We start from the raw sequence: 16,048 nt of genomic DNA on the forward strand, positions 1-16,048 counted from the left end.
AGTGGTCCAAAATTCCGGGTGAGAGGTGTCAGAAGCTTATTGATGGTTATAGGAAGCGACTGATTTCAGTTATGTTTTCCAAAGGGTGTGCAACCAAATATTAAGTTAAGGGTGCCAATACTTTTGTCCAGCCCATTTTTGGGGTTTTGTGTGACATTATGTCATATTTGCTTTTCTGCCTCTGTTTTATATTTGTTCCAATACATACAAAGGGAATAAACATGTGTATAGCAAAACATGTGTTAATGCAATACCTTTTTTGTGTGAAATACTTGATTTTCAGGAAAAATATCAAGGGTGCCAACAATTTCGGCCATGACTGTATTTGTATGCATTTCGGATACAGATCTTTCTATTCAAGTACAAATAGATACAATGTTGTTTCTCTTCTTCTTCTGCATAATCTATTTCTTCTGTCAAATATAATAGCGGGTCTCTATGCAGGGACACCGCTATTATATTAATTAACGGCCTTAGCTGGGACTATAACCCGCCGACTTTTTTTTTTTTAATTAGTGGCAACGTCGGCTGTCTGAACGACCGATTTATGACTTTTAAAAAAAAAAAAAAAAACGCCGATTGTTCTCACGTCTATGGCCTGCTTTAGGCAGACCTCTGGGAAAATCAATGAGCCAAGTAACAGAAAATTTGGGTTTTTGTTTTTTCTTACAAACTGTAGAAAACACCCTCATTGTTGCCATAGCTGCCATTATTTTTTGGGCCAGTTTAGAAAAAAACCCATAGCTGGCTGCAGATTCAAATGCAGCTGACGTTAGGAGAAGGTATATATAATTATGCATGTACGGGATACATTTTGAAAATGATTGTAAATGATAGGCTTCACATGGAAACAAGCAGGGACAAAGTAGTTCCTGTTTGATTAGGGCTCTGGAATCTAACCAGGAAAAAATGGGTGGGTTTCCTGGCCACCATTACTTCATTCCAATTGTTTGCAACCATCAGGAAGCCCAAGTGGCCTAATACAAATAAGGTTTCATGGTGTTGTGGGAGTGGTGCTGTTGAAGTTTTGGATGAGTTAAATGTACCCCTTGCAAGGTCTGAATTTAGGTTTCTCTATAAAAGAATAAAGCGGATCAGAAACTTTTAATCTGAAATCTTCATGTGAACATTCCTGTCACCAAAGTATATTATGTTATTATACAAGATTTATATGTGCAGCACTTTACAATCTAAAAGGAAAACTTTGCAGTTACAATACAATAAAATACAAGAGAGTTAAGAAGTCCCTGTTCATAAGAGCTCACAATCTAAAAGGATGGGGCAAGTGGTACAAAAGGTAATAACTGTGGGTGATGAGCCTATGGAAGAATTAAAAGTTCAGTTCTTAAATGGAGGTGTGATAGGCTTCTCTGAATAGATGGGTTTTCAGAAATCTCCTAAAGGTGGCCAAAGTAGCAGATTTCCAGACAGAATGAGGTAGAGAGTTCCAGAGAATAGGAAAGGTTCTGGAGACATCATGGAGATGAGCATGGGTGGAGGAGACAAAAGAACTGGAAAGCTGGAGATCTTGGGAGCAATGGAGGGAATTTGGGTGATAGTTCGAGACAAGATTGGTGATGTAGCTTGGGGCAGAATTGTGAATGGCTTTGTATGATGTTGGTAGTATTTTGAATTTAATTCACTGGGCAATCGGGTGCCAATGGAAGGATTGACAGAGAGGGGTGGCAGGAGTGGTTGGTAAGGTAGATGAGCCCGGCAGTGTACTGGCACTTTTTGCTTAGGCTGTTTATACAAATGTAGCCTCGTTTTTGAATACAGACCCTAACCCCTCACACTTCATGCAAAATGAGATTTATAAGGAAACTAGAGTAGATAATGGAAAGATACATTAATAGAGAGGTTACCATACTTACAGAATTGCAGACTAAGGCTTAGGAAGGCCAAAAGTGCAGCCAGAGCGGACAGTAAAATAAATCTGTTTCGGAGAAGCATTCTTCAGTACCGTCTATTTTTTCTTCATGGTCTCATGTCTTCTGTTAAACATGCCTGATGAAGGGAAACAAAATGGTCAAACTAATCATCAGCCATTAGAATATGAAAAAAAGTGCCGCACTTTGTACAACAAGAAATATATCATGAAAAAAAAAAAAAAGCATTCTTTAAAGAAAAATGATCACTATTTTTTGTGAAACTTCTTCCTTTAACAGGTAAGTGGGGGTAGCACTAAACCATGAAAACCACAGATATCTTTGTTTCTGATCTCCCCATTCATACTGCAGGGGGCACGACTTCTGGTTCTGTACATCAAGCCCTGTGTTCTTTTGTCTGCTAATGTCTTCATTTTTTGGTATTTATTTTATTTTGTGAAAGATAAAATAAATAAATAAAGCCTACATGAGAAGAAAAAGCATTCTTCAGATCTAGGCTGCTCGGTAATGGCTTCTATTATACTGCAGGCATATAAAACAAAACAAATACTTACAATTTGCAGGCTGAGAGTGGCAGACATACATAAAAGAAACTATAAAGTGAAATTACTGGAAGAGAATGCTTACCTCCTCCCTTGCTGTTCCATGAAGATTTGTTGTAGGATACTGAAAGTGTAGCTAATGTAAATATTTGCTATGGAATAAAGTGTGTGTTTGTGGCCATTAACTTGGAGGTACACACTAATTGGATTTTTTTCTCGAATATAAATAAAATAATAAGCACAGTGAAAAGAACTATATAAGCTGACATGATGTAGCAAATGTTATATAGGAAGTTTAGTAGGAGCTTATAGGAGTGAGGGATGGAGATGAGCGTGACAGCAAGAGCTAGAGATGAAAGATGGAGATGACAGAGAGAAAACAAGATAAAGAATTAATGTAAAGTGTATCTAAACTCAGGAACAAAAATGTAATATATTGCAGCTTATGAAAACGTGATCAGAAGACCAGTCTGCAGCCTTACAGAACTAAGACACAGAAGCCTGAGGATGAAAAGCCCAAGAAGAACTCACTGCCCAGTTGTGTATGGGTGGGGGCTGCTGTACACAAAAGGATTTTTTACCTTCATGCAAAGAATAGTCTCTCACGCCTTTCTTTTTTTCTCTCTCTCTCCCCTTTCTTTTTCTACCCCCCCCCCCCCCCCTTTTCATCTCCATCTCCTTTTCTCTCTTTCCTTCTCCCTCCCTTTTTTTTCTCTCTCTCCTTTTTCTACCCCCTTTTTCTTTCTCTCTCTCCTTTTTTCTCTCTCTACTTTTTCTCATTTCCCTCTCTCTCTCCCTTTCTTTCCCATTTTTGTGTCTTTATTATTTTTATATGCATATGTATAACGTTAATAAAGTTTTATTCTGTTTGCAAGTACTATGACAGGATAGATGTTTGGTGAGGGGAGGGAGAATTTTTCTAATAAATCTATGCAAGAAACATGTATTTACTTACCTATCTTCTTTATGGTCATATGTTCCCGTGTTAGCTAGAAGTGGCTCCAAGGGAATAGACAGAGCACTGCAACAGAGGCTGGTGATGTCTAAGTGCTTACTTCAACAACAGGCTTACTATAGGACTAGTTGTGGTCAGCGTGCCCTCCTCTCCCCTGCCGCCGCCACTATCTGACACAGGGGATTACGTGAGCAGACCACATTGGCCTCAATAGGTAAGTATATACATCTTTTTTACATTGGTGAGTTTGTGGGAGGAGGAGACATGTCTCCTTATTTGTAAGCATCAATAACACTTTACTGAAGAAGGCCCCTTTCACATGAATGTTTGGACCGATTCTGCCTCTCTGTTTCTCAGGTGGACCCTATGGGAACCTCCATGCTCCTCTATGGAGCTGCAGGCATAAATGGACATGTGTCCATTTACACCCGCATACATCCAATCCGATCTGCCAAAAACAGATGAATGGAGATCCGTTCCCCTTCCATCCAGCAGATTGGGTTGCATGGGAGTCAGGTTTAAATGGACAAGCAGTCTGTTTACATTCGACCACCCATAGCGGAGAGCCTACTTGGCAAGGATCAGCAAACAGATATCTTGCTGAGCAAGCAGATTGCAGGTAGAGTCCTCCCAGTGTGAAAGGGGCCTAAATAAATGGGAATAGTTGGTTCAGACCAGCTTGACCAGAACAAACTGGTAAATGTTAAATAAAACCTGGAGAGGTGCTTTAACCACAGTTTAAAAAAAAACCCAATTCTTAACCATGAATCATGTACTGTATGAAATCATGAACCCTGTACTCTTTGCATAATGCACTCTGCAATGCTGAAATCTGTGTGTAAAACAATTCTGAATTCCTGTACTCTGGGTGTAATTAAGTCCTCAACTATGCACCTCGTGTCGAACGCGCTCCTAAACAATGAGCGCAATTAACTAGTGAAGCATGCAATCTGTGCGTAATGCTCCCCTGAACCATTTACTCAGTGTGATGTCAATTCCTGGAACATAAAACCTTTTTTTAATGCACCTGTGAAACCTGAACCTTACGCATAATAAAACCATGCATACTGAAGCAAGCACCCAAGTGAGTAAAGCAGTCCTAAAGTTGGTACTATGTACTTCATGAACTTCTGAATCCTGAACTCTGTGCATACTGAATTCCTGAACTCATTGCAAATACTGTAATCCAGTCCTGAATCATAAATTATGAGTGTATTGAACTCCTGAAACCTGCATTCTGTGCGTAATACAATACAGAACACAACACCATGGACGTAATGAAACACTGAGCCCTGCGCCCTATAGGACTAGGTAATGCAACACTGAGCCCTGCGCCAGGGGCTGACTGACCATTTGGAAACTCGGGCACTGCCCGAGGGCCCGGGGTCAGTAGGGGGCCCCATGAGATGCCCCTGGTACCTTTTTCATAGGCTTTTTTGAGTTTGGGCAAGGACACAGGGGCACCATAATCCCCTATTGCCTGGGAGCCCCATGAGTTGTCAGTCCGCCCCTGCCCTGCGCCCTATAGGACTAGGTAATGCAATACTGAACCCTGCCGGCAATGGCCTCTGCTGTTGTTGTGGATTCTCTATTGTTGACAAGTTGCTATAGCAGAGGGGAGAGAACTTCTGCTGACACCCCCATTGCGATGTCAACATACTGTAGTTTTGTGCTCTTTGGGTAACAAATAAACATGAAAACACTGTATTTTGCTGTAATTTAAATGCCTAATAACACAGATTGCTTCATAAAGATAATAAAAGTGTTTTTACTAGAAACAATGTAATGGGACTGAAGTTCCTCTTCAAAGTGATATTAAAGGCACAGTTTTTTAAAATAAGAAACATGTTATACTTACTTGCTCTGTGTAGTGGTTTTGCACACAGCAGCCCCGATCCTCCTCTTCTCAGGTCCCCTTCTGGTGCTATTGGGGCACCCAAGCAGGCTCACTCCCGAGCTGCTGATCTGCTTTTCTATTCACACAAAGAGCCGTGACTCAGTCCTGCTCATTGGCTCACTGGCTGTGATTGACAGCTGGGAGGGCAAATGGATCCTGCTGCTGTCTCTGCCAATAAGGAGGGAGAGTCCCTAGAAAACCACAGCTCTTGTGCACATCGCTGAAATGCGATGGGACTTCGGTAAGTATTGGGGGGGCATCTGCACACAAAAGGTGTTTACCTACATGTATAGAATCCATGAACCTTGAGCTTTTACAGCCACTTTAAGCTCTGCAAATCTGAGCTGAAGAAAGGGATGCCCTAGACAGGTCAAGCATTCAGGACCATGACTCGCATATAATTTGATGCAACAGCCATCTGGTCAATGCAATCAGTAAAGTGAAGAGCAACAAAACCACTCACCTGATCTCTAGATAGCAACAGTGGCAAGCAAAGGTTAGAGGGTCAATCCCACCAAATAGTAGATGGATCTAGAGCAGGGGTAGGCAACCTTAGAGAGGTGGAGATCTACACGATCAACATGGGAGAAATCAAAGATCACCAGGCACCTCCTCACTGCCTTATTTAAACCTTTAATTTCTGTACTACCGCAATCACACGCATTGCACAGCAATTATAGGTTTAAACCAGGTGGTGAGGAGGGAAAATACTGTTTTCTCACACCTGTCAAACAGTCTCGCATAGCTTTTCAGAAGAGCAGCAGTGTCTGCTGCACTTGTGAATAAGGTCATTTAGCAGCGGCACCCTTAGGGCTTTGTTCACACGTGAGGTTGGGGGGTGGTAAAACCCTGGTTTTCCCACCCCCAATCCCTACCCCCTTTAGCTGCAGAGGCAGCAGCCAAAGGTGCACACATACTGCAGCAGGAATGATGCTCCTTTTCACTTTTGGTAAGCGCTACTGCCCACCATTCGCAACCATTCAAGTAAGTGGGGTCACTCTGCAAGCACTCCACAACTACGTGCTTCTGTGGGGTCCAAGGGATTAAAGCAGGTAGTGAGGAAGCGATACAATGCCTCCTGTATGCTCTAACCCCTTGGTTGCTGTACTGCACAAGGTTGCAGGACTCTTGCAGAGCAGCCTCATTCACTTGACAGGGTCATGCTGGAAAGGTGCTACACCCAACAAGTGTTACAGGGTGTAGAGCTTCTGCTGTGGCCATGACAACTGCAATTGTGCCCATATAGCTGCTATAGTGCATCTATATGGGCACAATAGCAGTTATATGGGCACAATAGCATCTTTATGCTATTGTGCCTATGTAGATGGTGTTGTGCCCATATAGTTAATATGATGCATGATGGGCACAATAGCAGCTACATGGGCACAATAGCATAAAGATGCTTTTGTGCCCATACAGCTGCTATTGTGCCTATGTAGATGCTGGGGTGCCCATATAGCTGATATTGTGCATCTCTATGGGCCCAATAGCATATTTTTTCTGTTGTACTCATATAAATGCTATTGTGCCCATATAGATGCACAATGGCAGCTATATGGGCACAGCAGGATCTACATGGGCACAATAGCATAAAGTGCCACATAGCTGCTACTGTGCTGTTATTCCAAGTGTAAGACACTGTCACTGACCTTAGTCATCGTGCAGCGCTGCTAAAAATACTGATCACTTCCCCAAAGTATTACAATGTTACTATGGTAACATTGTACTACTTTGGTCAAAGTGAAATATGAAAAAAAATCTTAAAGAAAAAAAATGTAATAAAAAATTAAAAATAAGAAAAATTTTTTAAGAAAAATATTTTTTTTTTTTCATACTGTCCCCAGTCAGTGTCCCTGATCACCGCCATGCCAGTTATATGATGACGCTGTACTGCACTGGTGACAGTACGTAAAAAATAAATTGTGAAAATAATTTTTTTAATTTTTTAATTTTCCAAAAAATTATGACAAAAAAAAAAAAATACAACTTCAAAAAACTTGCGATGCCTCTTATGAAGTACGTCGGACTGTCTACTTTGCAAAAAGGGGTCATTTGGGGGATATTTGTACTGTTCTGACATTCTTGGACCTCAAGAAATTAGATTGGCCGTCAGTACTTCAGGATTGATCAATATTCAGATCTATACCATAGTTTGTGAACTCTATAACTTTCCTACAAACTAAATAATACATCCTAATTTGGGTTATTTTCACCAAAGACCTGTAGCAGAATACATCTCGGCCTAAATTTATGAAGAACAATTATTTATTTGCAAACGTTTATAACAGAAAAAAAAAAAAAAACTTGTTTTTTTTTTCAAAATTTTCAGTCTTTTTTTGTTTATTTAGCAAAAAATAAAAACCCCAGTGGTGGTTAAATACCACCAAAAGAAAGCTCTAGTTGTGTGAAGAAAATGATAAAATTTTAGTTTGGGTACAGTGTTGTATGACCGCGCAATTGCCATTCAAAGTGTGAGAGCACTGAGACCTGAAAAATGGCCTGGGAGGGAAGGGGGTAAAAGTGCCTGGTATGGAAATGGTTAAGTATTAGTGATATGTTACAGGTCAGGTTAAGTATTAAACACATTGTTTTCAGTGCCAGCAGTCTCATGCTAAGAACTAACAATGCCAGAAATGAACATACTGATAGATTTGGCCAGTTTCTATTGCAAAGTAATATTGTTAGGCATAATGGTTGTTCTGGGCCACACGCCTGATTCTGGCAGCATTATGTCAGTATGAAATGAGCGTTTTATGACAATTTTTCTAACATATACTGAAATATTCACAAGGTCTTCATTATTCTAAATATTGCACTCCTTTACCATAATTTGCAGGTGTAAATTCATGAACAATTTAAATATGCTATAACGTAGAAAGTTGGATGAGAATCATGCAAACCTAAAATAAGAAGCAGGGGTTGAACAAAGTATAACATATATATTATACAAATAGCTTTTAGTAAATGGGGTCTCTGTGGTGTCCTTACTTGAAAATGCATAGAGTCTCAAAATGACTGCAATGTTCACCTAACAAAGCCTCTTCCAAAAAGCTAAAGACGTTGTGCCACAGGACTAATAGTAGAAATTTAAATTGTAAAGCCCAAGAGAGTATTTGCATAAAATGACCTATTTCTGTATAATGAGCTTGCTTAAAAAAAACTTTCTTGTGTCTGTATTTGCATAAATGAATATCACAGACCGCAGAATTACAGCACTTACACAATGTCCTGTCCATAATCTTATCACATGTAGTAGAGGTTTATTTCTAAATGTTTTCACCCAAGATTCAGGCATTTTCTAACAATTATATAGGAAAAATTGTGTGAATCCTGGGTGAACGTTGTGTAAAAACAGTTAGCGCCCATTCATGTATATAACATGTGTTACTGTGCTATGCAGTAGCCTGTGTTATCACAACACAATAGTGTGAACAAGCCCCTATTTTATGGACTTTGCACATTCTTCCAAGCTTGGTTTACCATATATTTCCTAGATTGTAAGCTCGAAAGAGCAGGGCCCTCGATCCCCTCATGTTTTGCATTGTATTGGTATTGTTCTGTCACATGTTCTGTCCCCCTTTGTAACGTACAGCGCTGAGCAAACTATTGGCGCTTTATAAATACTGTATAATAATAATAATATATTTATTGTAATAAACATAGGAGGTTTGTAAATGAGCCATTACAAGGAACTCTCAAAGGCTCTGTATCAGTTCTCAGCCTGCTCTTAGCTGATAAGATAGGATATAATTTACCCAGGGAGTGCATTTTCTTCAATGAGTTGGCTGACTTGCACTGAGAGACAGAGTACAACCATTGTGTATCACTACTAAGTAGTAATGCTCGCCATACACTGTAGATCCAGCTCCTGATAAACCAGCTAAAATTTATCAGGAGCTGGATCGGCCAGGTGGAAAACTGTTGAAATACATTGTTTATGTATTTTATGTGCAACAAGTAATCAGAGATATTTTCTTCAACCAGTAGAAGGCAGTGTTTATAAGTTTGTAGCTGCATCTATGGTTATACTCTACATCTTCTTCCTGAATAAAGTTCCTGTTTCCTGTTAGCAGAGAAGCAGCAGATAAACACAAGTGGATTGTGCACTGTCTGTTCTGTAGAGCTATATACAGAGTCTCTAAAAAAACCTTTGGTCAAACCAGTGGCTGCATGAAGTCAAATGTAGGCACTGTTCAGATATGTTGACAGCTAGCAGAGCCAGCTGTCAAAATACAATAGCCACAGCAGATTCACATATAGCATGGATGGAAGTATCTGTTAGATTATTGTTGTTCAGCCTGCAGGATCAATGAAAAAAAAAAAAACCTATAGGTGTATGAACAGCTTAAGGTGAGCCTGCATATGTAATGAACAAATATGGCTGCCCTGTATACCTATATAAATTAGATATCATAAAAACAATGGAAACTATTTTTTTAAACATTCGTAAATATTAGTAAGATTATTTACAACCAATTGATCTATTTGATGTGTTTTTCTAAACAAAATTCTAAAGATTTTTAAATTCCTTTTACGTATAGTGTACCAAAGGGAATCCCTTTTATATCTCCAGCTGACCCTTTCCTATCTTGATGTTATATGCAGAACTCGGCAGAATGAAGTGTTTTCATAAAGACCCAGTGATGTTCATAGAAGACAACTTCATCAGGTACGATTGACTTCATACCAGCACCAGCAGGTTTAGAGCACATTCACACAGGCGTTCCGGCAGTTTATTTTTGACCCATGATTACACTGTTCAAACACAGGCTGAAATGTATTCCTATGGGTGACCGGATGTAAGCAGATGTGTGGCTGCTTATATCTGTCCACATCCATGTCCATTCAGATATGATCAGACAGACGGCAATATGTTTGTGCCCAGGTTCACTTTTACTGACCGAATTGTTGGGAGATAGAAGTAGACACATGTCCCAAGATAGAGAAAACATTGGAACGGACACAGTTGTCCACATTTTTGGTGGGATGTACTGGAAGGCACTCGTGTGAAAGTGGTCTGAATCTGTAGTCACAGTTGATTCAGGTAAAACCCAGGAGATGCAAGGAAAGGGATGGTCCCTGTTACTACATAGGTAATTCACAAACAGGCAACAAACAAAATCAATCAGTGAACAGCTAATGCTATCCCAAGAAACTCAATATTATTTACCTTACTTTTTGGTTGATATATCCAAGGCAAACAGAAACAAAAAATCAATTTTTTTCTGAGTGGAGCATACAATATCAGGTTTTCATGATGAAGAACTGTTTTTTCTAGAATACCAGATTAGTAGCCAATAGGCAAATGTAAAAGGTCAATCCATCAAGAACTGATATTTTAGTTTTTGACAGATGCTGGAGGGTTAAACCAGTTAATGGTTTCTTATATCTCCCTGGAACGCCAATATTGAGAATACTACATTTACCGCAACCATTTTAGTGGCTCACGCTTTTTTTTTTTAACTGCATTTTATAGTAAAGGATAATGCAGAAAGAGAGGTGGGGACTCCCAATATCCAGGAGTAGACAGCCAGAATCCCAAGGTGGGCAGAAACATCTAGGATCTATGGTGTGGAGATTACGTATCTGGAGTTCTCAAGAGGTGCAGAAGGACAGAGTGCTTTTTCCTCCACTATCAGAAATATCAACTTTTGCAAGACTTGCCAATTACGCAACAAAATGTCATACTGTACTACAATTATACCTAGATGAAAAAGATATTTGCCCCCATATGGATTTAAAGTAGAACTATAGGCAAAACTTGTTTTTCCATTTTGGATAGAGTAAGTGAGGGTTATAACCCCTGTCAGTTTATTTTTTGCCATCTGTGTCCCAAATTTACCTTCACTTGCTGTCCCATAGCCAAACAGGAAGTGAAAGAAAATCTCTGCAAATTAAAGGAATTCCTTGGGCATCCCCAAGTCAACATAACTAGTGTCCCCATTGGAGAATTACTCTATTACTTTTCTGGGGACAACCCAAAATTTGAGGTTTGCTTTTACATTCACTTTCGGTGATAATGGTAAACAGGACAAATAGAGAGGGTGAATATCCCTAGCGGGTAAAGAGACCGCAATAAAAACTGGTGTTCTAATCCCTCTCCACTCTATCCAAAACTTTAGTTATACTTTAAAAACTTATTTTTGGAATTTACCTTTAAATAAAAAGTCCCATTTTCTTTTTTTTGTGTTTGAATATATATTCATACCTTTAAAGTCTCTTAGTGATCTGCAACTTGAAAAAAGTTTATAGAGCTTTCATACAATAAACATTTCCATAAATATTCATGAGACAGTCAAGAGCCTATTTATGAAGCAGAACATGCCCACTCTGCTTCTGAGACTTCCTTGGCAACACATCATTATGTATATTCCTGACTAGAATAAAAAAACACTGCCTGGTAGTTCTAAGCTTTAGTTTGTACGTTGACGTTTCATACAAAAGCATACTATATAGATCTATAATATGGAAAGGCACGTGTATCAACTATACACTGAATTCTACTCAGGCAGCAGTAGTGATGGTCATTTTATCAAATTTACATGATGGGTCCACTTTGAATAAAAACAATTGTAAAGTTTCTCATTTTCAATCTGATGGTAACTACTGATGAGAAAATATGCAAAAAAATGAAATATGTAACAATATGATTAATTCATCAGTATAGACATCTTACACCGCTCCATGCGTATATATTGGTATAAGCCTGTAGTAGGTAGACATTTTTTTTTCCTGGAAGCTTTAAATGTGGCCATTATCTCACACATTAGGTTCTGCATATAAAGGAAAGATACGGTTAAAGCTTAAACTGTATTAGGCCTCTTTCACATGCGGTGGAACGCTTTACAGATAGCAGTTGACAGCGGGTGTACAGACATCCAGGAGGTGATACTGCCACCTCCTGCATGCCTGTTTTTCAGTCCCCAGGGGGATTTTTGTTTTCTATACCGATGGGGATTTTACATTGAACTACTGTCCAGCAACATTTATGTTTGGCACGTGGCTGAGGCTTAATCCCTTTAAAGACTTCCTGTCCTTAAAGTGATTACACCGGGATCATGGTTGAGGCTACAAGTTTGATCCCAGTATCATTTTTTTTCAGCCTCTACCAATCTCTCCCACCAGATCAGGGAGCCCAGTAAGGATGCGACCGGCGGCATCTGCTTCCTGAGACACAGTGAGAGGAACAGATGTTGTTCCTTGCACTGTGTGATGTCATCAGAAACCAGAAGCGAAGAGGATTTTGTCACTTCCAGTTTCGGTCTCATATAAACAAGCTGTGACCCACTCTTGAAAGCATCTGATCAAACTGATCTCAGTTTGATCAGATGCTTTGGAGGCCAGAGGAGAGATCTGAGGTCTAAGAGAACCCAGATCTCTCAAAAAAGAGGACCTGTCACGGCGCATGCTATCACAAGGGAAGTTGTTCATTCCTTGCAATAGCAGTAAAGTTGATCCCCCCAAAAATTACATATATAATGTAAAAAAATGAAACAAATAAATCCAGATCTCCTGTGCAACTCTAAACTGGTAACCTGTAAAGGCTTTTAAAGCGTCACCTATGGAGACTTTTAGGTGCTGTAGTTTGGCACTGTTCCAGAGGCGTACTCAGTTTTAAAGCGTTAGGTATCCATACTCAGTGTGTGTATATATATATATATATATATATATATATATATATATATCTATATATATATTATATACACACATACACACATATATATTGCTTTATTTTGTTCAAGGCCAAATACATCAACTTAATCAGTCAGTATGAAGACAAATCCAAAATGAAGGAGTAAAATAATAAGGTATCCAGTGCTTTACATCAACAGCATATAGCAGTTAAGGCCTTAGAACACGTGTCAAACACAAGGCCCGCAGGCCTAATCCAGCCCTCCAGACCATTTCATGTGGCCCCTGCATCTCTCCAGTAGCTCTGCCCCCAGCTTTTGACAGTAGCACAAGGTAAGGGGGGTGCACTGTGATGTAAGGGAGGGAGGGGTACTCTTGACTTCTGATGTTGGGGGGTCCTTGACATCTGGTGTAAGGGTGTGGGGTGCTCTGGACATCTGCTTATAACGGTTATGAGAATAGTACAACTCTATGCCAGTTGAAAAGGATGATCCTTCACAAGAAACTATAGTGGAGACTGCTCAGACAGAACACCATGGTAGAACCATTTTCTATCAGTCTCCAATAAACTTTCTTGTGGATGATACCAGTGGTGTGCGACCCTCCTTTATAGACTTGCATCATCTGCTACAGGAGTGGGAGTGGGCTGTGTGCCGGTCTGCACCTGCCCTTCACTGCTTAAGTCTTGTTATTACTCAAGCCAGTAATAATAGAATGCAGAGGCAATTATTTAATATGATAAAGAGTAGTCTTACCACCGGCCCTTTGAGGGCAACCATATTGCTGAGGCGGCCTGTGATGAAATTGAATTTGATACCCTTGCCTTAGAGACGATCACATCACAGAATAATCAGTGAACTAAATTATAACATTGAGAAGACCATGAGAATCATGTACATACCACTAAGAATATCATCTTTTATTTTGTACCAAACAATTGGGTATTAGATTTTGTTTTCGTGCATGAAACTCATAATTTTTCCAAAAAATTTGCAATTGAAAAATATCGCGTGACATAAAAATATGCAATACCAACCATTTTATTCTCTAGAGCCCCTGCCTAAAAAAAAAAAATAATGCTTGGGGGTTCTAAATAGTTTTCTAGCAAAAAAATACTGATTTTTACATGTATGAGAGGAATATCAGAACTGGCCTGGCCTGGTATGGAACTAGTTAATATCAACAGGCAAGAATAACTGGCAGTTCCGCCTGTCAGACTTGACATCCCATGTTAAGCTCTCCCCTCAGCCACCAATGGAAACTAAAGGTCATCTGTAGTTGATTGAAACCTTCCTTAAAAAAAAAATATATATATATCACACATACATATAGACACACACACACACAAGAACTTTAATGGCATCCCGCTTAGTCCATAGGGTTCAATATTGAGTTGGCCCACTCTTTGCAGCTATAACAGTTTCAACTCTTCTGGGAAGGCTGTCCACAAGGTTTAGGAGTGTGTCTATGGGAATGTTTGACCATTCTTCGAGAAGCACATTTGAGAGGTCAGCCACTGATGTCGGATAAGAAGGCCTGAGGTCAAGACTCTGTGCAGGCCAGTCAAGTTCCTCCACTCCATCTATGTCCTTATGGACCTTACTATGTGCACTGATGTGCAGTCATGTTGGAACAGGAAGGGGCCATCCCCAAACTGTTCCCACAAAGTTGGGAGCATGAAATTGTTAAAAATGTCTTGGTATGCCGACGCCTTAAGAGTTCCCTTCACTGGAACTAAGGGGTAAGTACAACCCCTGAAAAACAACCCCACACCATAATCCCCCTCCAAACATTACACTTGGCACAATGCAGTCAAGCAAGTACTGTTCTCCTGGCAACTGCCAAACCCAGACACGCCAATCGGATTGCCAGACAGAGAAGCGTGATTCATCACTCCAGAGAACATGTCTCCACTGCTCTAGAGTCCAGTGGCGGCGTGCTTTACGCCACTGCATCTGCCGATATGCATTGCACTTGGTGATGTAAGGCTTGGATGCAGCTGCTCGGCCATGGAAACCCATTCCATGAAGCTCTCTACGCACTGTTGTTGTACTAATCTGAAGGCCATGTGAAGTTTGGAGGTCTTTTAGCTATTGACTTTTGGCAGTTGGCAACTTCTGCGCACTGTGCGCTACAGCATGCACTGCCCCATTCTGTCATTTTTTAGTAGCAAGAAAATTTCACGGATGGACTTATTGCACAGGTGGCAACCTATCACACTACCACGCTTGAATTAATTAAGCTCCTGAGAGTGACCCATTCTTTCACAAATGTTTGTAGAAGCAGTCTGCATGCCTAGGTGCTTGATTTTATAGACCTGTGGCCATGGAGGTGATTGGAACACCTGAATCCAATGATTTCAGGAGTCCAGGAAAATTCAGGAGGCTGAAGTGGCACCTGGCTCAGCCTCTCCGCAATCTTCCTCCTTCCCCCTCCACAGCCCAGTGCTCCATTGAGCGGGGGAAGACAGCGACTGACAGTGGCGGTGAGAATTCAGGTCATATGACCACGAAGTTCTCACACTTAAGAGTTTGTGGGAGACAGATGCAGCATCAGACCAATCTTGCATCCACCTAGGAATACAAGTTGGGGGAAAAATTCCATACCCCTACTTCTCTTTTAAGCCACATGCAGCATCTGTTCTGGCAGGTGGACACAATGCTATGTATACCACTGTCTGCACCCTCACCTTACAACCTAAATTCCAAAAAGAGTTGGGACACTGTGTAAAATCTATATAAAACTAGAATGCAATGATTAGCAAATCTCATAAACCCATATTTTATTCACAACAAAAAACATCAAATGTTTAAAACGTAAAGTGTTACTAAACCCAGGACCCTGCATTCACTATATCTGGTCTCCAACAGTACACAGAACATGGAAATGCAATTATTTTAGTAAATATAAACTGCTAAATACCTTTTCTCATCAGCTGTATATAGCAGTCTTGTGACTTCTATCAGTGTCCGGCCGAGCACTGGTGAAAGCTTTTAAGAGGAGTTTTCATTCTCCTCTGACTGTCCTATGAGGCTGCATAACCCCTGACCCTCTGTCTGGACAGTGCTTACTGGCCCTGTGCTGATCACTTGCACCCTGCCAAAGAAAAAAAAAACCTCCCTAGCAATGCACA

The 16,048-nt window shown here is 40.2% G+C and overlaps 1 protein-coding gene across 1 annotated transcript in view; it reads right to left on the bottom strand.

Annotated features, from left to right (window-relative positions):
- The window catches only part of PXYLP1 (2-phosphoxylose phosphatase 1), a 118,152-nt gene that overhangs the window by 55,790 nt on the left and 46,314 nt on the right, over positions 1-16,048 (bottom strand). Inside the window, exon 2 of the mRNA XM_089669508.1 lies at positions 1,875-2,007. Coding sequence (XP_089525634.1) covers positions 1,875-1,953 — 79 coding nt within the window. The 5' untranslated portion in view covers positions 1,954-2,007. The remainder of the gene's footprint in view (positions 1-1,874; positions 2,008-16,048) is intronic.

This window comes from Staurois parvus, unplaced genomic scaffold (assembly GCF_062004578.1).
Source record: "Staurois parvus isolate SC_StPar_1 unplaced genomic scaffold, SC_StPar_1.0 ptg000078l, whole genome shotgun sequence".
NCBI classification, from domain to species: Eukaryota; Metazoa; Chordata; class Amphibia; order Anura; family Ranidae; genus Staurois; species Staurois parvus.